Genomic DNA, 24,384 nt, shown 5'->3' on the forward strand with positions numbered 1-24,384 from the left:
ATTCTCTGCTCCTTTTGCTTTCTCTCCAAGAATACCTGAATGTTTTAGAGCAGGGGTGTCAAACTCATCCATCCCCATGGGCTGGATGAGCCACGTGGAGCCAGTTTGTGAGTTGGAACTGAAGCGCGGGGTTGTCATTTAGCCTGCCGGACTGGAAATTTGGCTCCTGGAGCCATGCCAGCCTGTTCTCTGTACCACCAGATTGCAGTTCACTTTGATCACTTCCCTGTGAACCAGATGATGTGTGGCTCCTTGATGTGGCTCCTTTCCTGTGAGCCAGATGATGTGGCTCCCCATGGTTCATATCTTTGACATCCTGCTCTAGAAATTCAGGCTGTTCCTGAATACTCTGCAGAGCCATTATCCTCAGAGGAGGTCTTCAGTTCAGCAAAAACCCTAGTGCCTACGTTCTATGAGCAAATAGGGAAAGAAGGGATCATTAACAAAAGGGAAGTTTAGCTGTGGTCAGGATATGGCTGATGTGGAAATGATTGTGGTTTGCAGCATTTTGAGTTGCCAAAAATCTGGCTTTATTGAAAGCAGGTGTCCAACCTTGAGAGACTTAAAATTCAACTCTTCTGGGCTGGCTTGAGCATTCATAGCTGTCCCAAGTGGATTTTATATTTAAGTCTTTCTGAGGAATTCTATATAATTTTTCTGAAATTGATTTCAGAGAGACAGCTGTTTTTCATTTACATAGAGGGCTATGCAGTCCAAATGTAGAATGACTGTAGAAAAATCTTTTCTGAAACCTATCTCGGATGGTGGAAATTATGATTTTTTCTTTAGTGTTTAACAAAGATAGGGATATGAGTGAGTGTTTGCAGGCGGAAGTTCAGTCTACACAAGATACGTAAGGTAAGGGATATAATTGGAGGGTATGACATAGTATTAGTATCAGCTGTTGAAAGCTTTATTTTCAGTTAATTTTCAGATGAGCTGATAATATGGGGAATGATTTTGGATCAATCACAAATCACTTGTGTATTCCCAGATATTTTAAGGTGCTGTTTTTATTTTGCATTTGATAAAGTACTTCCATTTTTTCCTGGGCATGGATTTTTAATCTTCATCATTAATTATACGAAACAGCTCTTTCAAGATGTTAAACTAAAGCTGGCCTAGAATGACTTTCTGCTTGCTTATCATGGTACCTGTAAGAGGAATAAATTACTTGAAACCCAGGATAGGTGCCTTTCTTCCATGTGCAGTTCTAAGTGTTGACATTGATCTGTAAAGCAGTACAAGGCTTGTCCTTGGCTGTCGGAATAAGTGCTTATCCTCTTGTGCAGCTGCTGCATTTCAGGTGATTGGAACCAATGATAGGTATTCTTGGGCATACCCAAGTATTAAGTATGGGTTGGGTACAACTTAATAGTCCCTCATTTAAATGTTTGGTGATTCTGTGCAGGTTTTCTGTCACCTGGGAGCTCTTGTGGTTCTGCATGTGCTCTATTGGAGCCAGAGTTTCTAGTGTAAGGGAGGTATGTGTTGATTGTGCAAATTGCTGTGTATTGCATTTGGTAGAATGACTACAGAAATAGATTGCCATGTATTTTTAAAACAAAGTAAACAAATGAGTTCCTGCATTAACTTCTCTGAACGTAAGGAGTGACAGGGCAGTAGGGTGTGTTGGGTGAGGAAACTAGGATTAGTAATTGTACAGTGTTATATTTGTAACACAAATAGGTGTGGACAATTAAAAGTTACCTCCCAGAAAGACTAAGAGTTTGATTCAGGTGGAGAGTGATTCTAGTTCTTAAAGAAGCATTTATCACACTGGTCTTTTGGTTCAACAGTAAAAATACATGCCGTGTTAGAAAACACAAGCAGACCAAACTAACTAATGTGAGGGTAAACTGTGTTCTCAATAGGGACAAGGCCAGTAATGTTTTAAAATGTTTTACCTGGTTCCACCTCCTTGGAAGACTGATGTAATTCTTGTTGCTCTTTAGTTCCTGCCTTTTCAAGTTCAGGTGATAGAGCATGACTCACCTATTCTTACCCAAGCTTTCTTGTTTTGGCATAGTAAGGCAGTTGCCTTTTGCGTTTAAACCTTACCTTTTTATTATTTGCTCTTTGAATTCAACTTTGACCCTCTCAGATCCCTTTTTATGAGTTGCTATATGTCATTTATTGCCTTCATCCTGGCTAGAGTTCCAAATTCTGAAGTATTTCTGTTACATTTGAGCAATATCTCAGACTGTAGCATATTTGCCATCTCAGCTTTCCTTTTGCTGAGAGGTAGTCATGTCTTCTGAGATGCTGCAATTTTTTTTACAAAGTACCATCCATGACACTGACTAGCTAGCTAACTAGGTGTTCTTTTTAATTTAAATGTTAGACTCCTAGGCCACATCCAGATGAGTGCAGCCATGCGGTATGTGGCACTGCAGATGTCTGAGGTGCCGCATACTGCATGTTCAGCTGTTCTCCGCTGCAGGGGAGCAGCACAGGGTTTTTGTTTTTTGGCTGGTTTTTTTTTTTTTTTTTTTTGACCCTTGGACATCCAGGGGTCAAAAAGACTTGCACAAATAAAAAAAAGTGGAGCTGTGCATGTGGGGACAGTGTGTGCTGTTCAAAACTGGAGCTTGACTGGGCAGAGCGACTTTCTGGCTGCCAGCCAGGATCTGGGCAGCAGGATCACTTCTGCTGCAGCCCTAGGAGGCCCCCAGGACCCCAAGAAAGGTTGCTAGGGCCAGCCCCAGCCTTCTCTACCATACCCAGGGTATCCTGCCGTGTGCCAGGGGACGCATGGCATAGGCATTCCCCAGGCACAGCTAGTGGCAGCACAGGGTGCGCCACCACTAGTTGTCCCCAGGGAACCAAACATCCATGCTCCTGTAGATGCAGCCCTACTGTCTAGATTTGTTGAAGGTTAGTGTTACTACTGAATTTACTTGATTCCAAGATGAGATTTCTAACCCCATTTAATGCTGGGGGGGAAGGGGGGAGAAGCCTGTCCTCTTGGAACTGAGTTCGAGGTGGTGGAGAGGCAGGCACCTACTGTGTCTCTCTGGCTCTAACTGTGGGTTGGGGCTGGCTTCCTGCCCCTCCAGTGCCTCTGCATCCCCTGCCTCTCCCCCTACATATTCTTCACCCTGTTTTGTTTAGCTTTTTTACGTTTTACTGAAAGAGAATAATAGTAAGGTTTAAAGGTGTAAATACTAGGGCTGTGTGAAGCTTCGGTCGCTGATTCAATTTGGAGGCAGTTTGGCTTGATTCAGCGGCCGAATCTCCGAATCCAAATTAAATCAGGAGACCCATTAATCTTTCCAAATTGAATTGGAAGCCTCTAATTCAGTTCAGAGGGTTTCAACAATTCAGCCATAGACACAGCTTTATATGTGGGTTTTTTTTTTTTCTATGTACCTCGAGGTACCAGGTGCAGCTTGTGAATGCTGAGATGCTGTGGCGGATGGAGCGTCCCACAGGTTCCCCCACATGTTTGGTGATAGATGTGGAAGTGGACCAGAAGCCACCGGCTCAGTGACTGGTGCCTCCAAGGGGGCCACCTGGGGTTCCCCCGTGGCCAATTGCTGAGCTGGGGAAGCGTGGAGGTGGGGTCCCCCGCACACTTGGCGGTGGATCTGGAAGTGGACTGGAAATGCTTCTAGTCCACTTGTTGGTCTGCTGCCAAGCTCCCTGTGCTCCTGTAGGATGCTCCACCTGCCCCAGCATCTTAGCGTTCACGAGCTGTGCCTGGTACCTTGAGGTACTAGAAAAAACGTATAAAGCTGTCTCTGGCTGAATCGCTGATTCTCCAAATCAGAAGTGAATCTTCAGGTTTAAATTTGGCTGAATCAAATTGGGACAGTGAACTGAATCACAGTTCCCTGAATCAAGCCGAATCCAAATCTAATTCTGCCTGTTTCGCACACTTCGTAGTAAATACAAAGTATACAGATGCTTAGTGCAAGGAATGCAGCTTTCATTAAACAGTTCATTCTGGCAGCCTGCTTCAGCAAACTTCAATTGCATGGAAAATCCTTCACTCTTGTCATGAGTAGCAATTCCAGTTATATTTAGGAAAAACGAGTCATTGTCTTTTGGTGAGGTTTGACATTCCTAATCAAATGTAACAACAGTTTTCAGCAAGGTTTGGCTGCATTTTCTTTTAGAAGATCTAAATACTATAGATGCTAAGAACTGAATCACTTCTGTTGACATCAAAAGATGACTTGCCTCAGTTAATCATTTAGATTTAAATAACTGTTTAAAAATTCTCTATCAAAATATGCTCTGTATGCTTTAACTTTTTTGATTCTAAAAACACATCACAAATGCACTAGTGGAGTTTACTATATCCACTACCAGTAAGCCAGGCAGAATGTAGAATTCTGTTTCCCATGACAAAACTTCATATATCCTTTAAAACTTCTTCCTGTCCCCCCCACTTTCACATACTACCCTGAGGTGGTACAGAAAAGAAAGGGAAGATGGTAAGTATAGCATTATCCTGAATGGTAACACTGGTAAGTGAACAAAAAATTGCTCCAAGTCATCTTTCAGGCCTGTAAACAAATTTGTCCTGGCCTACATCTTAGACTTTGTTTTTTTTGTCATTGCAGTTTTTCATTCTGTCAGTCATGCTGTTTTGTACAGTCCACCTCTTTACCTCTCTCATCACTGCTGTTCTTTCAGTTCTGACCATGTAATGGTGGTTACTTGGGCAACTGGTAATAGAAGACCTTTTTGCTCGCTCAAGAACCTTCTTAACACACTTCTTTCATGATGTTCACAAGTTTGGATTGCAGGCATCTGCATTTCTTGGTTTGTTTGCTTGTTTATTTGTTTTTTAACATAAGCCCTGCAACTTGACAGCTGCTCCATTCTTCAGTTTTCTCTGTGCAGCTCTCTTCATTCATTTATTCCTTCTTTCTGTCTTTTCTTTTTAATTTTTTTTATAAGTATCAGATTTTTCTTGGGACTGACACATTTTTATATATTTTTTTCTCTTATAAATTCTGAAGGTCTTTGGCAGCAAATGTCAATCTATTTGTTTTTAAAAAAGAACTATTAAAATGTGTGTGTGTGTACTCTTATACCTCTGAAACGTTTAGTGGCTTTTATCGTCTTAATTTTTCTGTTTCTTAGAATGGCTGCGTTTTCCTTGTTGTGTCAAAGACCTTCACACACACAAGTGGAAATTGTCTTACTGAGAGGAAAAAAACCCCAACCCTGTGCATTTAACATCAAATGAACTTTACACACATATGCTTGGAACCTGAAGATAAACTGTGTTCTCTTTTTGTTTATCAGCATTGTAGCAAGTAGGTGCCATCGTGTTTGGATTTTAGGGGAGTGTTTAATTTGAAGTAAAATTGTTTTCTTAAAACAAGATGCACAGAATTTTCTTACTGTTGTTAGATTTAGTAAAGCCTAGATATATCTGAAAAACTTGAATAATCATTTTGGCTTTATACTACAGGATAAAGTAGTGTTTTAAAACATCTACTTTTGATGTATATATGACCAAGCTTTGATTCTTCCTGATTTCCAGAGACTATTCTCTGTGTGTAATGAAACAGCAAACTACTTCCCATCCTTGTATTTAGATCTGCTTTTTTCTTCTGACAGTTGTAGCCTAATTATGAAGTGTTTCAGTGCAGAAGACAGTGATGTCTTGCACTAATGAACTGTGAGCTTTGTTTGAAACTCATTAAACTTGGGTCATAATATTTGATGCAACTTAATTAAAATTTTCTCATTTGTTTTGAGCATGCAAGGATTGATTGATAAATGTTTGATAACATAGAACTATAACAAATTAGGGCTTGAAAGGACCTCAAGAGGCCATCTAGTCCACCCTCACAACTTAAGGCAGGATCATTCCTGTCTGTACCAGCCTAGGCAAGTATTGTCTTAACTTCCAAGAAGGGTAACCCCACAGCCATTCTAGGTAACCTATCCTAATATTTAACCACCCTCATAGATAGAAAGTTTTTCTTGATATAGAACCTAAATTTCCCTTGTTACAGTTTTTGGACTGTTACTTCTTGTCTTGTCCCCAGTGCCCACAGAGAATAAAAGTTTGTTGCTATCCTCCTTTTAGTCACTCTTTCTGTATTCCGTGACTGTTAATAGATCCCTCTGGGTTTTTTTCCTTCTGCAGAATAAGTAATCCCAGTTTTTCCTACCTTTTCTTTCCCCTTAAATCTTGTTCCTCAGGCCTCTAGTTAGTTTTGCTGCTGTCTGCTGGGCTCTTTCTAATTTGCCCATGTTCGTCTTAAAGTACAATGCACCAGAATGGATGCAGTACTCCTGGTACTTTGTGAAACTAGTTTCACTTAATGAAACTTATTAAGAGCATAAATAAGGTGGTTGTTAGATGACTAACAACAAAGGAATAACTTTGAAAGCATTTTAGCAATTCAGTGACTAATTGTTCAGCACAGAAAAAAATTATTGGTGTGTGACCGTAAAAAGTGCAAGAGGGTTTTGTAGTATCTTTTATTGGACCAACTGTACAGGGCCTGGACCATCTCTGTTGCTACAACAACACTCCAGTATTTTCATTAAAAATATTGTCAACAACACATTCTAAGTGTGAACAAACCCAGTTTGGGCTTACACCCAGAAATGAAAGCTTGGAATTGTTCTGTGTAACTGAAATATAATGACAATTTAAATTTTCAGTACTGTTTCACAGAATGTTGTTTAAAAAGATGCTTGTCTCAAACCATCTCTTATTTGCAGACCTGCCAAAAACTTCCACCTGACCTAATTTAGCTGTATCAAGCTCTAACTTTCCACTCTTCCCTTCTAATAACTTTTATAACTCAGATAGGTACTATAGAAAGTTCTTCAGTAACTTATATTGAAAGCAAGTTATAACATGTCATTGGCTTTAATAACCAATGAAATGTCATGGGGAATACTGTTATGTTTAAGTTCATCACTGTTGTATTGAAATTGATTTTTTTCTTTTTTTTTAATTCAACATGCCTGAAGCTGTTGGCAAGAATTCAGGCCTTGGATTTAGTTAAATAATGAACAAGGGTGGAAAAAAGAGGAACTTAACTGACTGACATTTATTACTATTTATTATCCTATTTTCCCCATTTTAGCATAACTTGCAGTGTCAGGTTCCTTTTCCAAAACACTGGAATGTGCTAATCATTCTTACAAATTGCAGAATTTTAGAAAATCTTAATAACCTGTGTGTAAGGTGGGTTGTTTTTCAGCAGAACCTAAACCATGTAATTATCACTTTGCTCTGTTCAATCACTACTTCATATATGCCTGCTGGTTTGTCTCTTTTGGATGCTGTCATTGTGATGGGATACCATCTGTTCTTCAATGCAGTCAGACCAGTTTTATTTTTCAGCTGGTTTAATTAGCAATCAGTACAGTGCCTTGCTATAGTAAACTGATAGTTCATAGATCGCTTCACACATGAGTGTCTACCTCAGGCTTGTGTTAACCAGGTTAGTAACTGTAACAGTCTGTTTTGCAGTTTTCTATCAGCTGGGCAGAGCAATTGCTGAGAGAATTAAAGAAATCAGGAGTGAGTTTAAAATGTGACATTTTTATTTTTAGAGTCAGTTTTAACTCTTCATGAATGTTATGATTGTATAATGGTAGCGTAAAAATGATGTTGTAGCCATCTCACATGATGGTGTAATAACTTTCACTGGAGAGATTCTTAAATACTTTATATTTAATATATTACAAATATCGATTGACTTTTTATTATTTTAAGATCAGTTTAATTAAATCTTTGGATGGAAGTGGTAGACTGTACTGAAAATACTGTTACTTTTCAAGTGACTATTTTTACCTAAAGGGACTGTTTTTCCCCCTATGTCTTGTACCTCTCAAAATAATTACATCGTTCACTGATGGCCACTGGTAGTTAGCAGGAATTAGTGATTGTATCAAAACCAATGTGTAAAATGAAAATGTTATTCCATATTTGTTTGGTGTCGTGTTATCTTTGCCTGTTTTGGTGCGATTTGGTTTTCAAACCAAAAACAGTGTGTTCAGAGATTAAAGAGGATAATTGAAAAGGTATTTAATTTTCCTGTGCCTCTTATTTTAAAAAGGTCTTCAGAAAGGGCAGGGATGCTAAGGTATATCTTTCATCACCTGGGATTTTGCTTTTAGTTTGAGCTCTGCTACTGTATGTATAATATGCTTTGCAATGCTTGCAAAGGAAACACCATCATTAGCAAAAGGGTGAAACTGACTGTATATTATGTATGTCAAATACATAAAATAAATTGAAAAAGGATGTGTGTGGGAAAATCATTGGTATCCTAATAATCACTAGTACTAGTCCTAATAATTCTATAGGCAACTCAGAACAAAACAATAGCAGAGACCAGTTTTTAAACAGGAAATATCATTTTGACAACAATGTTCCTTCTTAAATATAGGCTTTCCTTCCTTGTGTATGTTGAATACAACTTCCATGTTTCCAGATTTATAGTCTGAACAATAAAAGTTTTATTAACAATAAAAAGGTATCCTGTACTGCGGTACAAGCTAGAAAAATACAAATTGATATCTAGACTCTGAATAGATGCAGGCGTATTGGAAGAGTCCAAGATGGCATAAAACTAAATTTTGACATTATCCTGTTCCTTAAGACAGAAGAAACTTTTAATAACTGCACTCATAATTAGATCAAATATTCATCACCCAAATGACAGATGAATAACACCTTATGTGGAGTCTTTCTGTCACTTCACAAACTCTCAAGTATTTGTGAGTTTGATTTTTCATGGTGGCTGAGCTCACCTTTCTCTCAAATATAATGGAGTTTTTTATAGAGGATTTGTGACCTCAGAGAACTTTCTTGAACTTTAAATGACTAGTGAGGCATGACGCCTTCAGAGTATATGAAAGGGCAAAAGTGAATAAACATGAAATCAAAGACTGGCAATTCTAATTTGAGGGACTGGATTTAAAATTGAAGCAAAACCAATTCAGTAGAAGCCTAACTTTTTATGTACAAATCCTGGCAGTAAGAGAGGCTAATTTCAGGATGCTATGGATGTGCAACATGGTTACATCTGGATTGCTGGCAGTGTTCCTCATAACAAAATGCTTTTCTTTGGTTTTAGTGGTTGTATGACATATCGTTTAAATCTCAGCCTAAGCAAGCATTTTACAAGAAAATGATAGGCTTATGAAAAAGGAGGTCTGACTGTGCCCCAAAATAAACTTAAAATTTTTAGCAACTGCTTTCATGACAACAGTTGCACTCTGAGGTCAAGAGCAGCTATGGTGTATCTGATCAGATTGCAGAATTGGGAGGGAAAAAGTTGTGGCCAAGAGCCAAGTCTGAGTGAATGCAAATGTTGTTCTAAAGGGTTTTACTGTATGTTGCTGACACCACATGACCAGGATAATCGGGTATTGTTAACTTCATGGAATGCAGTTGAAGCATTCGAGTAAACATAAACTTTTCTGAAGCTGTGTAAGATACAGGAGACTTAGACCCTCATCATGGGGAGAAAAATAGTGTGAAGTTTCTCTTATGTTAAGTACATTCTTAAAAGGTATGCTGACAATTTCCATTTTTTTTTTATTTTTTACTCCAGAGCCGTTCCCTTACACACATTTTAGGACTGTCAAATTTTTAGAGATGATGTAATCCTTTTGAGATTACATGTTTCTAATCTTTTCAAAACATTCTCTAATGCTAGTTTTTCAGGGGTAAAATCATTTTAAATTGCAGTTCTGCTTTCAGGAATGACTATGTATAAACAGGACCAACTTACTCAGCAGCTTTTTTCCTGTGTGTATTCAGCCAGAACTGCTGAAGTAGAACAGTTTGAAAAATACTGCTACTTTCACTGTGATCAGCCATGCAGAAGCACCACAGAAATGAGCGAGAGAGATTTTGCTTTTCCCTGCCAGAATTGCACCAGACATAACCAAGAGATCAACTTTTTTCTTAGTAGAGTCATCTCATTATATTAGAATCCAGATAGAACGTGGCTTGGCTTTCAGATTCTAAGTCTAGTTTTTCAGCTCTGGCTGTTAGAAATATTCACTTTTTTCCCCTCAGGGTGGAAAATCACTTCATTTTTTTGCATGTGAGCTGAACAATTTTAACACAAAATGAATGGTAAAAAGTAAAATAGCCTGATTTCCAAACTTATTTCAGAATTTAACTGCACTTTAAAAATGTCTGGCCATCATCTTAACATTTGTTTTTGGAGTTGCTTGTTTTAAGATCTGTAACAAAAGACAATGTTTGCTTACAGGACAGTTATTTCTACTGGAGGTAAAGGTAAATATCAAGGTTGTGAACATTTGCACACCAATTCCAGTATATAGCTGGCTTTTGTTCCAGCCTTTCTATGTTCCTGGGAGGAGGCTAGAAGAGGGCCTACCCTAATGCATGACATTTTCGACCAGACTGTGGGAGTTGTCAGGAATTCCTGAAAAATTCTTTTCAGGTACTAGGGTCCACAGTGAGCCTTTCACTGATATGTCAGGGTTTTTTGTTTTTTTTTTCAATCCTTTTGTGGTATAACTCTCACACCCACAGAGGGTGATCTTACAAAGTATGTGCTAGAGAAACCCTGAGGAGAAATAACCACTGAATAAGAAGAGTGCTTTTGTAATCTGCCTTGACGGGGGAACAGATAAAAAGGACCTAAGGCAGGGTAAGGAAGAAAAAATGCTTGGGGTAGACTAGACTATGCAATTGCATTGGGTTTGTGCATGGGAGACAGATAAAGTATGAACGTAACTAGCGTAACTAGAGCATCATAACTTTGTATGTATGTTAATTCCCTTTTCTGTCTACTCTGTATCTCCAGTTGGTTGGGGAAGGGTCTCCTGTTTTTTATGCCTGTTTTGCACATTTTGAGCCGTACTGTAATAACTGACAGGCGTAGTTAGCCTATATGTCTTCTAGATGTAGAAACCAGAAAACCTGACTTGTGCAAAATGACATAAAACTTTCTTTACTTCTTGGTCCTTAAAAACACTTAGAATTGCAAAAGTTGAGTATAATTAAAAACGAAAATATTGCTCTTCTATAATAGTTGTCTGTGCAGATTGATTGTTTCTAAGACATTTAAAAAGGGGATATTGCAGTAATTAAACTGATTGGGTTTAGAACTGAGTAACACTTGAAAAGAATATAGTCCTTTGCTCAGCCAGGTGCGGATTAAGATTCATCGGGACCACCCCTGCCTTGTGCCTTGACCCGTAGTTGTGGGCTCAATCCCTAGCTGGCTCAGCGGGAGCAGAGGCCAGAGTGGGATGCACTGCCCCCTCCAGGCATGGGGCAGGAGCTATGGCTACCCCTGCCTGCAGGTCTGCACTGTAGCCAGAGCCTGGGACCAGTTGCCTAGGAACCCTTGCAACATTGCCCTGTGGCCAGGCGGTGCTAGAGGTATAGAACTGCTTGGCGTGTGCACCATAGACCGAGCTATGGTGGCAGCCTCTTTCCCTGCTGTGGCTCAGTCTGGTTGCAGTGGTGCCCGGCAAACATGCAGGATTGTGGCTGGGCTGGGCCAGGATCTGGCTGCACTGGGGCTACAGAGTCCTGACTACACTGTGCCTGGTTCTGGTCCCTGTTGCCTCTGGTACCAGCTGCTTCCAAGGCTTTGGTGTGGTCGCACCCTGTGCCCCACCTGTACCTGGCAGCTGCAGGATGCTGTGTCATACGTGCCTAGTCTGGCCTGGCTGCCAGTTTAATTTGCACCGGGCTGCCCCTGCCCGCCCCTCCTTCCCCCCCCCCAGGCATCTGGGGGCTCTTGTTTGGCAGGGGCCCATTGGCCCAGGCCCAGCTGGCCCATGTGTTAATCTACCTATGCCTTGAGTTCTTGAAGGAAAGCACTGCAAAAGCAGTTCACCCAGAAGTTTTCCTCCTTATACAGAAACCAAATAATTGACACCTGTCACTGAATATTACAGTCATTATACTGTAGTTCCACTGGCCCATGGGCTTGGGAAAGGTAAAATTTGGGAAATTATTCCTCTCTTTAGAAGAAACTTTTGTACCCTTTTAGGCCTCTCTTAGTATGAAGTGTTGCCAGTTTAATCTTTCTTGACTTGCAACAAGGATATACATCATAGGTATAAAGATTTTTAGAAACCTGAGAATAGGAGAGGTGACAAAATATCTCTTGAACATGTGAATGGAGTTTGCCTGCTTGTCAGATTCTTTGAAGTCAAAATATCTGCCTTGTAGCACATATAGCTCAAATATTATAAGAACCCAATTTTAGCATATTGAAATTATGGGATTGTGCCTATTTTGCCAGTATAAGGACTTTCTAAATACCTATTTTAATTCAATGGGTGTTGCATTTAATAAAGGTCAGAGTTCTCTATTAAAAAAGGTGTAGTTGTAACTACTTAATAGTGGAAATCAGACTTTTTAATAAACATGTAAAATAAAGATGATTAAGCAAAATAAAGTTTGCATATATATATATAATATCTCTTTTTTTTCTAACAGGAAGTAGCTGATAGTTCCCAGCCATGGAGGATGGAAAACCTGTTTGGGCTCCACACCCAACTGATGGGTTTCAGATGGGCACAATTGTGGATATTGGCCCTGACACCTTAACTATTGAACCTTTAAACCAGAAGGGAAAGGTGAGTTTCTCAAAGTGATTTAGATAATAAGAAATTCTTTTTCTTGTAGGCTAGAACTACATTGCACATAGTGTATATAGAGTACAATACTGGGAGTTGCTTAAATTCTTAGCTTTATCTCTAACTTGCTGTTTAAACTAAGTGAATTTCTCTAGTTCAGCATACTCTTACTGACTTCCAGTATGAAGGAACATACAGTTCTTGTCAGAAAGGTGAGAGGTAATTATGAGAGAGATACCAAATTTTGAACCTGCACAGTTGAAGATCAGAAAAGTTAAAAAGGTAGTAGGATGCAAGTCTTTTCTTCTTCCAGTTTAGCAAGACCTGAATGCTAAGAAAGAAAAATAAAGCCTGTGAAAAAACATTCACTATAGAGATGCTGACAGAAAATTGATAGTTGAAAAATAAGAAGCATGGTGAAAGGAAACTCACTTTTTAAGTTAAAAAATTGTAGCTAGTTGAATCTCATTTTATCTTATCTTTTTAAATGGCTTAAAAGGTGGCAGTGGTCTCAAATCATAGTAAGTTCCTTGGGTTACTTCTTTGCTATGGGTCCTTCACCCTTCATGCCTTTTATCCTGTCTTCAATACTAAGTTGGATTCTTTATCTTGATCTGTTCTAACTTGAGTATGTTTAAACTGCTTGGGTTGCCATGGCATCTTTCATATCCGGTAGCCCTAAAGCAAAGATCGATTTTTTTTTTTTTTTTTTTTTTTTTTGGATTGGTGACAGTGCATACTTTGACCTTTAATCTCCATGACTCTGTTTTCTTAGTTTGGACAAGATGTTGGGGTTTTTTGTTGGTACTATTTTGTGGGAGATACTTTTTTTTTTTTTCCTTTACTGTCTGAAATACAGTGGGCAGCTGTGTACTAATTTGTTTAGGTTTGGACATTTTCTGATTGCTAAAGATATGTGCCACTTTCAAGAGTTCATCCATGTTATAACTGAATTTACACAAATGTAGAAACTCCTTATTTGCCTAACCAACTTGTTCATGGTGACAATTGTAGGGAGTTCTTAATAACAGATCAGGAGGTGGAAGAACAGATCTTCCTGAATTTAACCGTTGCGTATTTCTCTTCTGGGGGACCTGGGTTTATGGTTTGTGAAGAAACTTGAATAGGAAGCTAGTGATCTTTCCTCCAAAATAAAGTTTTCTGTTTGTTTTTTGTTAAGATCCTCAGATCAGTGCTTTATAAGGCTTCAGCTGGGAAGCAGAACCAGATCTTTTGGGGAGCAATGTACTGAATGTTCTGAAACTGTGCTTAGTGCATCTGTAACTGACCTAAGCCAGTTGTGCAGAAGTGCCGGCCCACTCATGTGATCCAACGCGTGAGAATTTGTCATCCAGTCCATGAGGCTTCCCACAAGTCTAGAAATTTTGTAGTGGAAGAGCGATGGCAGTATTAATTGCTGTGGCTTCCAAAACCACAGCAGTATAACACTGCCACTGCTTCCGTGCCTCCAAAATCCCAGACCCATGGAGTCCCATGGGCCAGATGACAGCTTTGCATGCTGGATCACACTGGTGGGTGGGATCTCTTGTGGTTCAATCCAGTGGGAGGGGTTGCTTCATAGCTGGATCCAGCATGGAGCTCTGCTGGCACACCAGATTGCACCCACGAGCCACTGCTGCACACCAACACCATGGTGGATCCAGCCTGTGGACTGACCCTACCCACAGGATCTAGCATATGGGGCTGTATGTTTGAGCACTGTTGATCTAAAAGAACTCTAGCTGTATATCCTTTCTCATGCACCTTCAGTAAGGGCAATAGAGGTTTTTCCTGTCAAACTCAAAAGCCTGGAGAGGTACTGGCTGTCCTTTCCAGCTGCTGTAGCAGATCACTATGTCCTGATACTAAGATTATTGTTCTGAGTCTCTGTTGCAGTTTGACTCTGGACTTTTCTCTTGAAAACAGACAAAGAAGATTTTAAATATCTTTTCACATAGGTAAATGGTGCAGTTATCCTTGGCTTCAAATGCCCAGACCAGTCATAGAAAACTAGGGTTGGACGGGACCTCATAAGGTCATCTAGTCCAACCCCCTACTCAAAGCAGGACTGTCCTAAATTCTGTTATCCTAGCCTAGACTTTGTTTAGCAGAGCCTTAAAAACCTCTAAGTCTGCAGATTCCACAACTTCTCTGAGTAACCTGTTCCAGTGCTTTACTGTCCTTCTAGGCAGAGAATTTTTCCTAATATCTAGACTTCCCTTGCTGCATCCTGAGACCATTGCTCCTTGCTCTGTCGTGCCACCACTGAGAACAGTTTAGCTCCATCCTCTTCAAAAAAACCTTTCAGGTAGTTGAAGAGTACTATTAAATTCCCTCTTACTTACTCTGGAGAAGAGAAGACTAAGTCAATCCCTCAGCCTCCCTTCATAGATCAGTGCCCCAGCCTTCTAACCATTTTTGTTGCTCTCCACTGGACTGTCTCCAATTTATCCACATCCTTTCTGTAGTGAGGGGCCCGAAACTGGACACAGTACTCCAGGTGTGGTCTCACCAGTGCTGAATAAAGGGGTAGAATCAGTGCCTTCAGTCTGCTGGCAACACTTCTACTAATGCAGCCCATTATGTTGTTAGCTTTCTTTGCAACAAGGGCATGGTGTTGGCTCATATTCAGCTTATCGTCCACTGTAACCTCCATGTCCTTTTCTGCAGAGTTGCTGCTCAGCCAGTCATTCCCTAGCCTCTACCTGTGCATGAGATTGTTCTGTCCTAAGTGGAGGACTTGTCCTTATTGAAATTTATGAGATTTCTTTTGGTCGAATCCTCCAATTTATCTAGGTCACTCTGAATCCTAGCCATACCCTCCAGCATATCTACTCCATGACCCAGCTTGGTGTCATCCACAAACTTGTTAAAGTTGTACTGCATCCCATATTCTAGGTAATTGATGAAGGTATTGATGAAAACTGGGCCCAGTACCAACTCCACTTGACACCGGATGCCAACTAGACATTGAGCAATTGACTACTGCCCTCTAACCAGGATGCAGCCAGTTTTCCATCCTCCTTAATGTCCATTCATCCAACCTGTACTTCCTGAGCTTGCTTGTGAGAATGTTGTGGGAGACCATATCAAAAGCCTTGCAAAAGTCAAGGTATATCCACTTCCACAGAAGGCAGTCAGCTTGTTCAGGCATGACTTGTCCTTGGTGAATCCATGCCATCTGTTCCCGGTCATCATCTTTTCTTCCAAGTGCTTAGAAATAGGTTCCTTGATGACCTGTTCCATGATTTTTCCAGGGAGTGAAGTGGGGCTGACTGGTCTGTAGTTCCCTGGATCCTCCTCCTTCCCTTTCTTGAAGATAGGCACTATATATTTGCCCTTTTTCAGTTATATGGGACCTCTCCCAATTTGCTATGAGTTTTCAAAGATAATGGCCAGAAGATCTGCAGTCAAATTGGCCAGCTCCCTCAGCACCCTTGAGTACATTATATCTGGACCTATGGACTTGTACATGTCCAACTTTTCTGAATAGTCCCTAACCTGTTCTTTCACCATTGTCAGCTGCTCATCTTCTCCCCAAACTATGCTGCCAGATGCAGTCATCTATTAGCTGAACTTACCTGTGAAGACTGAGGTAAAAAGGCATCAAGTACTTCACCCTTTTTCCATATCATCTGTAATTAGATTACCTTCCCCATTCAGTAAGGGATCTGCATTTTTCCTGACCTTCCTCTTATTACTAACATACTTTTAGAAACCTTTCTTGTTACCCTTTACATCTCTTGTTAGTCATGATACCAGTTGTGCTTTGGCATTCCTGACTTCATCCCTTCATGCCTGAGTGATGTTTATTCTCCTCCCTTGTAGTTTAAGTTTCTACTTCTTGTACGCTTCCTTCTTGGGTGGTAGTTCACTGAAAAGTTCTCTGCTGAGCCAAGATGGTCTTCTGCCATACTTGTTAATCTTCCTGAGCATTGGGATGGTTCATTCCTGTGCCGTCAGTAAGGTGTCTTTTAAAGTACAACCAGGTCTCCTGGATGCTCTTCTTCTCCCTCAGACTGGCCTCCCAGGAGATCCTGCTCATCATTTCCCTGGGTAAGTCAAAATCTGCTTTTTGGAAGTGCTGGGGCCTTATTCTGCTGCTCTACTTCCTTCCTTTCTTCAGAATCCTGAATCTTACACTGACTTTTGCCCAAGTTGCCATCTATTTCTACATTCCCCACCAGTTCATCTCTGTTTGAGCAGCAGGTCAGGAAGAGCATGACCCATAGTTGGCCTCTCCAATACTTGCACAAGGAAGTTGCACTCTCCAGAAACTCCCTGGATTGCTGCACACTGCTGTATTGTCTTCCCAGCAGATGTCAGATTGGTTGAAGTTCCCCATGAGAACCAGGGCGACTTCTGTTGACTGTTTGAAGAAAACCTCATCTACCTTATCCTCCTCAACTGACAGTTAGGGATTTATCTAAGTTGCGGGGAGTAAATGAGATATTTGTGGGCTGCACATGGAGCCGCTTCCTTGCTCCTTGTGCAGTGAGCCTGTCCCTTATTGCTGATTTGGCCAAAGGGCCCTACTAGCCCCACCCTTGCTGCTGATTGGCAGAGGGATATCATGGCTCCACCTCTCACTACTATTTCGTAGTTTTTGATATGATAGTTTTTCAATCTTCTGGGAAAAGAAGCTCTCCAACTAGGAGCCTAATCAGTATAACATTGGGCATTTCTGTCAGCAGAAGAAACCCCATGGCAAGACTAGCCTTAAAATGAATACTTGGATGAAATGATTACTGCTCTTATGTGTCTCTAAATGAATATTGCCAAACAGGACTTTATTTTACTGTCTAGTATAAAAGCCATAGTTCAGTTACCCTGTTAAAACCAGTGAAACACAGCTTTGAATCCTTGGGTTTCATTGTGGGTGTGTAAGTGTGCCCAGATGAAAAGGTCCAAGTTTCTGTAGTATAATACAGGTTTCCCTCAATTTATGCAGGTTCTTTACATGTGAATTCGCTCTTATGCAATGAGCATATTTAGACCCATAATTCATTATATGCAAGGTAAATTCGCTTTTATTCGCTCAGCATAGACGCCCCCCTGCCCAAGCAGGTAAGTCCGTTGGGGGAGTGGAAAGGGCCATGGCCCCACTCACTGCAGCCCCAGGAGCAGCCGGCACTAGCTGCCTGCAGCTGCTGGGCTGCTCCGTGATGTCCCCCCCGTCCCTTTGTGCCTGTCTCCACCTGTCCCCACTCACTTTAGCTCCTGGGCTGTGCAGGCAGGTGGTGTCAGCCGCTCCTGGGACTGCCCTAGGCTGGGGTGAGTGTGGCCAAATGGAGCCCCGGGCAGTGCCGGACATGGCACTCGCCCCAGTCCCTGCTGCAGCGGCCCTGAGAGCTGCCAGTGCCAGCTGCCTGCAGCCTCTGGGCTGCACCATGCTCCGCCTGTCCCCACTTACCTCTGCTCCTGGGCTGCACGTGCCCTGGTACAGGCAGCTGGCATCAGCCACTCCCAGGGCTGCTGCAGCAGGAGCTAGGGTGAGTGGGGACAGGCAGAGCCCTGCGGCGTTTGGGGCATAGTGCAGCCCAGCGGCTACAGGCAGCTGGTGTTGGCCACTCCCGGGGCTGTTGCAGCAGGGACTGGAGTGAGTGCTGTGCCCTGTGCTACCCGGGGCTCCACTATTTCTTGAATTTACTTTAAAGAATGACTCCTGCAAGTACTCTATCTTGAATTGAAAGTGTATGTTACTGAGTCTTGTTAGATACAGTCCTTGAATTTTTAACACAATCTGTAGTTTTAAGTAAGTAGATCAAAATTATCCTGGTTTTGGAAGGTATCTCAGCTGGAAGGAACTACAGGAGACTGTTCATGATTGACAGGTCTGGTTATGTGAGGAAGCTAAAGTATCCATTTGAACAGATCAGTGAACTTTATTACTCAAAGGAAGTTTTTTAGGTATGTTTACACTTCCTGGTATAAAATAACTGTGTACCTTCCTTCTTAACATTTGCAGTAGTAACTATTAGAGACCCAGGAATGTTGAAGGTAGAGAGGAAGGCACTACAATTTCTAATAACTCATGACTGGGTAAATTACATTCTTTCATTTTTAAATGGAGATTGCTAGAACTACTTCTGTTAGACTATAGATTTCACTAAATACGGTCCCGTGCCAGGGTATTCAGATTATCATTTAAAACTTTTGTCTGTTGACTTTTATTTCACCTTTCTGTATTGGTTTTCAAGACTAAAGGTTAATTAAGGCATCTTAATGTATTATAATTCTCTCTCTCACTCTCAACTTTGCAAGCTGTTCAGAGCCTGAATAAAATCTCATACAACATGATTGTGATATCCCACATTTATGACAATAATCTCTGCATCTCTATGAGCAGTTATTTATCTGCTCACAGATAGTTAGATTATCAAGGATTTGAAATGCATGCTATTTCACAAAGATTAAAAGAAGTCTGCTTCGTTGTTCACTTCCAGCAGTCTTCTGTCCTCTGAAAAGATTGCTATTCTGGTGATGACCACTCTTTTTATTGAGTAAACCATTATGGGTCAGAGCCACAAAAGTATGTAGGTGGCTAATTCCAATTAATTTCAATAGGTGTTAAGTGCTTAGAAGCTTGTGGATCTGGGCTTTTGTTTTTGAGTGACTTGCTCACCTATAAATAGAAAGTATTTTATCCTCACTGTACCAGATGCTTCTCGGACAGATGAGGACTTGCAGGGCTTAGTATGATAGATGGCTCTGTGTCATTAATAGTTTTGGTACAGGTTGAATACTTAATATATTTTTTTAAATGCTAGGCAAACAGCTACATTGTGCTTAAGAATCTGTTAAGCTTACATATTTTAGCGTGTCACTAACTTCCTTTGTGGGAGTCATTTAGCTTGTTTCAAAAGATTTTTTTTTTTTTGCCTTTTGCATTTAAACTATTAATTAAAGACCCTCATTTTCTGAACATTATTATAAATATTTGGTTTGCTCAGATTGATAGCTTCTAAGAGTTCTTTATTCCTAGAGAGGCAGTTTAATTTACATATGTATTTCTGGCATGCCATACAAAAAAATCCCCCGTATTTCCTAGAGAGAGGTAAAGCAATTGAGCCCTTTCTGCTTGCCCAGGAAGATCGGAACATCTAGAATGTGAAGTTTGAAATTCTTTTTTGTAAGCAAGCGGTTATAAGAACGTAAGAATTGCCCTTTACTGGGTCAGACCATAGGTCCATCTTGCCCAGTATCCTGTGTCACATGGGCAGAGGGTGGATGCTTAAAGGAAGAGTGAACTGCTGGGTATGACCAGTTGTTTTTCTCCACTGTTCCCCTCTCACTTGCAGCCTCTAGCATTTAAGGTCTAGAAAGTTCTGATTTAGAGGCTGTACCCCTAAATCCTGTGTTCAATAGCTATTGATGCCCCTTTCCTCCAAGAATTTGTCCAGTCCCTTTTTGAATCTGGATAAACTGTCAACTTTCACAACACCAGGTGGCAATAAGTTCTACGCTTCAATTACATGCTATGTGAAAAAAACCTTCCATTTGGATCATATGATGTTTGCAATCTCCACATAATTTTGTGCTGTTTGGTGAATTGCAGTGAAAAAGAGCAAGGGGCATCTATACATAGTTGCGTTTGGGAGTGTAAGGAAAGGATAGTTACAATATTGGATTACATGACAGAAAGAAGATCCGAGTCATACAGAAAGGTATCTTTTTACCCATCTAGTTCCTATGGAGACCATTTAAGTTTCTTGCCCCATTTAATGTTAAAAAGCTGATTTCTGAACAAGGTCACTATGAGAGCTCTCTGGTATCTCATATGAAGAATAATTGCTTAATTTCTTTAAGTGCATTTTGTCCTAGTAATTGTCATGAAAAGAAACATTTTGACCAAGGCAAGAAAAAACACAAAGGGCTCCAAAATAAGCATTACCCCTTTAAAAGGGATAATAGGACAAAAAGAGTTCTTTGGGAAAAGTATTTAATTGTGTGGCCATGATAGCTTGCTCATCTTTCTACTTCAATTATTCATCCATAGTATCTGGCAGCATTCAGGCACGTACTTTTCACTTGGTAAACAATCATCTGGAAAATAGTGTAATGTGGTTATGAGCATGACACACCAGTTATATTCCTTAATAGGAAACTAGGCATATGTTTTATACTGAGTCTAAAATCCAGGTATTAGTATTTTTATCTAGAAGTTAAGTATTTGTTCCCTTTTATATTACTTACTTGAATTCCATTTTTAAAATATTAAATCCACATACTGTAAGAGAGAGGTTAGCCTGGAGAGCTCCAGAAAGGCATGCAGTATGATATAATTCCTATGTCTGCACACATTTCTAGTTGCTCAGTTTCTAGAAACCAATTTACAAGTATTCCTAGAAAAATTTAAAACAAAAATACCATCCAGTCAAAAAGGGCTGTGATACAATGCTGAGTTGTAGTTAATTTTTATTAAAGGTAATTAAAGAAAGGGTCTTTACCGAGGGCACTCTTGTGAACTAATCCTGGATAAATTAGAGGAGACAAAAAGGAAATATAATAATTTTTGTGGCATAGAACATTCACCTTTTCCCCTGAAATCAGCTGCTGGAATATAGGGCACATGTTTTAAGCAAATGAATACAGGAATATCTTGAGCTTCTGGTGGGGGTAAGAAAATAACGCTGTACCTGCTGCATATGGTGCAGCATAGTGAGCAAGCAGGGCTCCCTAGCTCTTGGCTGTGACCAGTAGGAATCCTGCATGCCATAAGTGGCAGAAAGCCGACACTAATGTGGCTAAATACGGGGCAGCGGGTAGGGCTGCAAGACGGTCTACCCATGGACTCCAGGTAGCTGCAGTAGGGGTGGGGAGGGGCATGCATGCTGTGGTGAAGGAGGGAGTGTAGGGCTGGAACTGGGGCAGGGGCAGCAGGTGCTGCACAGCTGGGGTGGGGCATGGGATGGACCTGCCTTGTCCAGGGGGCACAGCTGCTGCTATGCACATCCCAGGAGGGCACGGGGGGCATGTGCTTCTGGATCTGTGCTTGGGGTGAGGGTGGGCTGCCACTGTGGGCTGTGGCCTGGGACAGCACTGGGCTCTTCCTGGTGGGGGCTGGGCTAGGTTGCACTTGAGGCAGGCAGTGGCAGCACTGGGAGGAGGGCTACGGATTTGTCGTAGCCCCCTAACCCCCTTTCCCAGTGCCACAACCGCCTGCCCTGAGTGCAGCATGACCCAACCCCACTCACCTCAACTCCTGCTCCTGCCTGTGCCCCACACCCTCCCTCACTGCTTCTCAGCTTGAGATGAAAGGTCAGGTAGTTTGGCTCAGCCAGTAGCACTTGTGGCATCCTGTGGGGTAAACAAAGCAGCCACAATGTTTGGTTCATCCCCTTCTTGATTTGCCTGTGTTTTGCCTGGGAAAATACTATACCATAACCCTATTTTCAGGAAAAGATCTTTTTTCTTCTTTTTCCCCTTCAAAAACAAGGCATGTATCTTATTTATGGATGTTTGTATGTGAGAAAATACAGTAACATCCAACTATGACAAACAGTATTATTTGGGGATCTCTAAAATGCCAAAACCAAGCAGTAAGAACCCTTGGTTTCTGGAGGACCACCTAGTATACTCTGTCTGGTTAAGGACATTTATATCAAATAGATTAGATAGATTTGTTCAGGAGGTCTATTCAAACCAGAATCTGACTATTATGAAGACAGGGTGTACTGTTGTGACAGAAACCTTTTAATGGGAGACGAAAAGTGGGGAAAAGTGTAGCAGGACTATAAGAACATGATCCATGAGGCATCTCATACACCAGGGTTAGGGATAGAAATTGCACATAAACTGGTTTAAGTGATCAAAAGCTGGTTTAAGCCCATAACAGGAGTTCAGTGTACATAACCAGTTTCAGCCATTTTGAAAGCAGTTTTAAGATAAACTGGTTAGGTGTAGTATCAGACTTAACTGATTTAGGTCAAACTGGTATATGGAACTCCTGTTGTAGATCCCCTTCCAGGGAGTGTTGTGCAGGACCTCAGGTAGTACTGTATTAGGATGTTATGTAGTATAAGCCAGTGTTTTGCAACCCATGGTATGTGTACCCCTGGAGTACACGAGACATGGGCAGGGAGTACGGGGGTGCCGTGTTTTGAGTTTGGCCTGCCTCCCCGCCCGGCGGGTTGGAGGTGTCTTTGCTTGTTCGGGCCGGAAGTTCTGGTCACCGCCACTTCCGATGTGCCAGGGCTTTCACTGGTTCTCGAGGGAACGGGGAGGGGAGCCCTGACGCAGGCTGCTTTGCCCTGGGCTGTGGTCCACGAGGAAAAAGTGAGACTCGATTTGCAGTGGTGAAACTGAAAGTGCCACTGTAGGACTTCAGGTTTTGCTTTTGCTGTGTTGATCAGCAGGTGGTATGCAAGGTACCAAAGGTTGAGAACGGCTGATGTAAGCTATGTTACGTTGTGTTGTGCTGAAGTAAGAGGGAATAGCTTTCTATACTTCCCATGGACTGTCATAGAAAAGTTGTTTGCTTAGTGAAATGTTTTAATAAAATCTTTTTAAATAGATAATCATGCTTAAAATGTAATTACTTACATTTTTTTTGCTTGTCTTGCCATTTTAGATCAAGTAGACTAATACTGTGTTACAATTCCCTTTTTCACATTGAAATTATCTCTGAAACAGCATGGCAACTGTAACATTTAATTGAATGAGCAGAAACCTTGTACTAGAGAGAGCTACATTTCTCTGGCAAGCACAATCTATGCTGGCTGTATCCACTCAGATACATGTCTAAACAAAAGTGTGTAATGTTTAAAAACACAATAGCATGTCTGTACCTTGTGGATGTTCTAACACATCTGTTATTGCATGTTTCTCTTTCCTTTTTTAAACAATATTAATTACGATTTCTGGCGTATGAGGGAGACAAGTTCACTTTTGTTATAAATTTGCCCCAGTGGGTGATGAACAGTTGATAAATGGGTTTCTTGTGCAACTCAAGTACTGGGATTAAAGAAGTACTTGTTCTTCTATAGACGTTGTGTGTGTGTGTGTGTGTGTGTGTGTATAATATCAAGCTACAGTGTTTTGGAGATGTTGTTATATGTGTAGCTAATGGACTGTCTTTAAATGGGAATTAATTTAAATAGGTTAGGGCAGCTGCATCATAAGTTGTGAGATGTGACTTTAAGCCCTGGGGCTTCCACTGACTTTCTGTAACTCTGAGCATGGCATATGCTCTATCTGAGTCTGTTTCCTTTTTAGTAAAAGTTTACTCACTGTTTTCTTGTATTGCCCATCCCTATAATATCCAAATGGGGATACTATTTACTTTGGTTTTGGGTTCTGTGGATGGCATCTGTGGAAAAAAAGTGTTAAGTAATATTACTTATATATTTTAAACTACAAATTACAATGAAAATGTAGCTTGCTCTGCCATTATTGTAATCTTCCCACCTTCTGTTTGTCTGAAAACTATAATGTAAGCTTTTGTTAGTGGACTTTGGATTTGTCCTGTTCCTTGTATGATGAAGCCTTACTCCTTTTATAGTTGTCCGTATGAATGAATGCAGTAGAAATAACACTGCGCAACTGTTTTAGTTGGATGAACCCACTGTAATCTGCAACAGTAAGGTTTAGCAATGACAATTTTTCAATTTCGTTACATGAATAATGAGTTTACTTCCAACTTAGCAAAGGATGTTTTAGGACTGTCTTCCAATTTTTGGTGGAAATTCTGAAAGTGTCAATGATTTTTATCTGACAGACTTTTCTGGCTGCTATCAACCAAGTGTTTCCTGCAGAAGAAGACAGTAAAAAGGATGTGGAGGATAACTGTAAGTACTGCACTATGACAGA

General features: G+C 40.9%; 1 protein-coding gene across 1 annotated transcript in view; it reads left to right on the forward strand.

Moving 5' to 3' along the window:
* MYO6 (myosin VI) overlaps nucleotides 1–24,384 on the forward strand; it is a 167,404-nt gene that overhangs the window by 24,719 nt on the left and 118,301 nt on the right. The window contains exons 2-3 of the mRNA XM_019538161.1: nucleotides 12,434–12,573; nucleotides 24,293–24,362. Of these exons, the coding sequence (XP_019393706.1) occupies nucleotides 12,457–12,573; nucleotides 24,293–24,362 (187 nt within the window). The 5' untranslated portion in view covers nucleotides 12,434–12,456. The remainder of the gene's footprint in view (nucleotides 1–12,433; nucleotides 12,574–24,292; nucleotides 24,363–24,384) is intronic.

Source organism: Crocodylus porosus, unplaced genomic scaffold, assembly GCF_001723895.1.
Source record: "Crocodylus porosus isolate Cpor-Errol unplaced genomic scaffold, CroPor_comp1, whole genome shotgun sequence".
Classification (NCBI taxonomy): Eukaryota; Metazoa; Chordata; order Crocodylia; family Crocodylidae; genus Crocodylus; species Crocodylus porosus.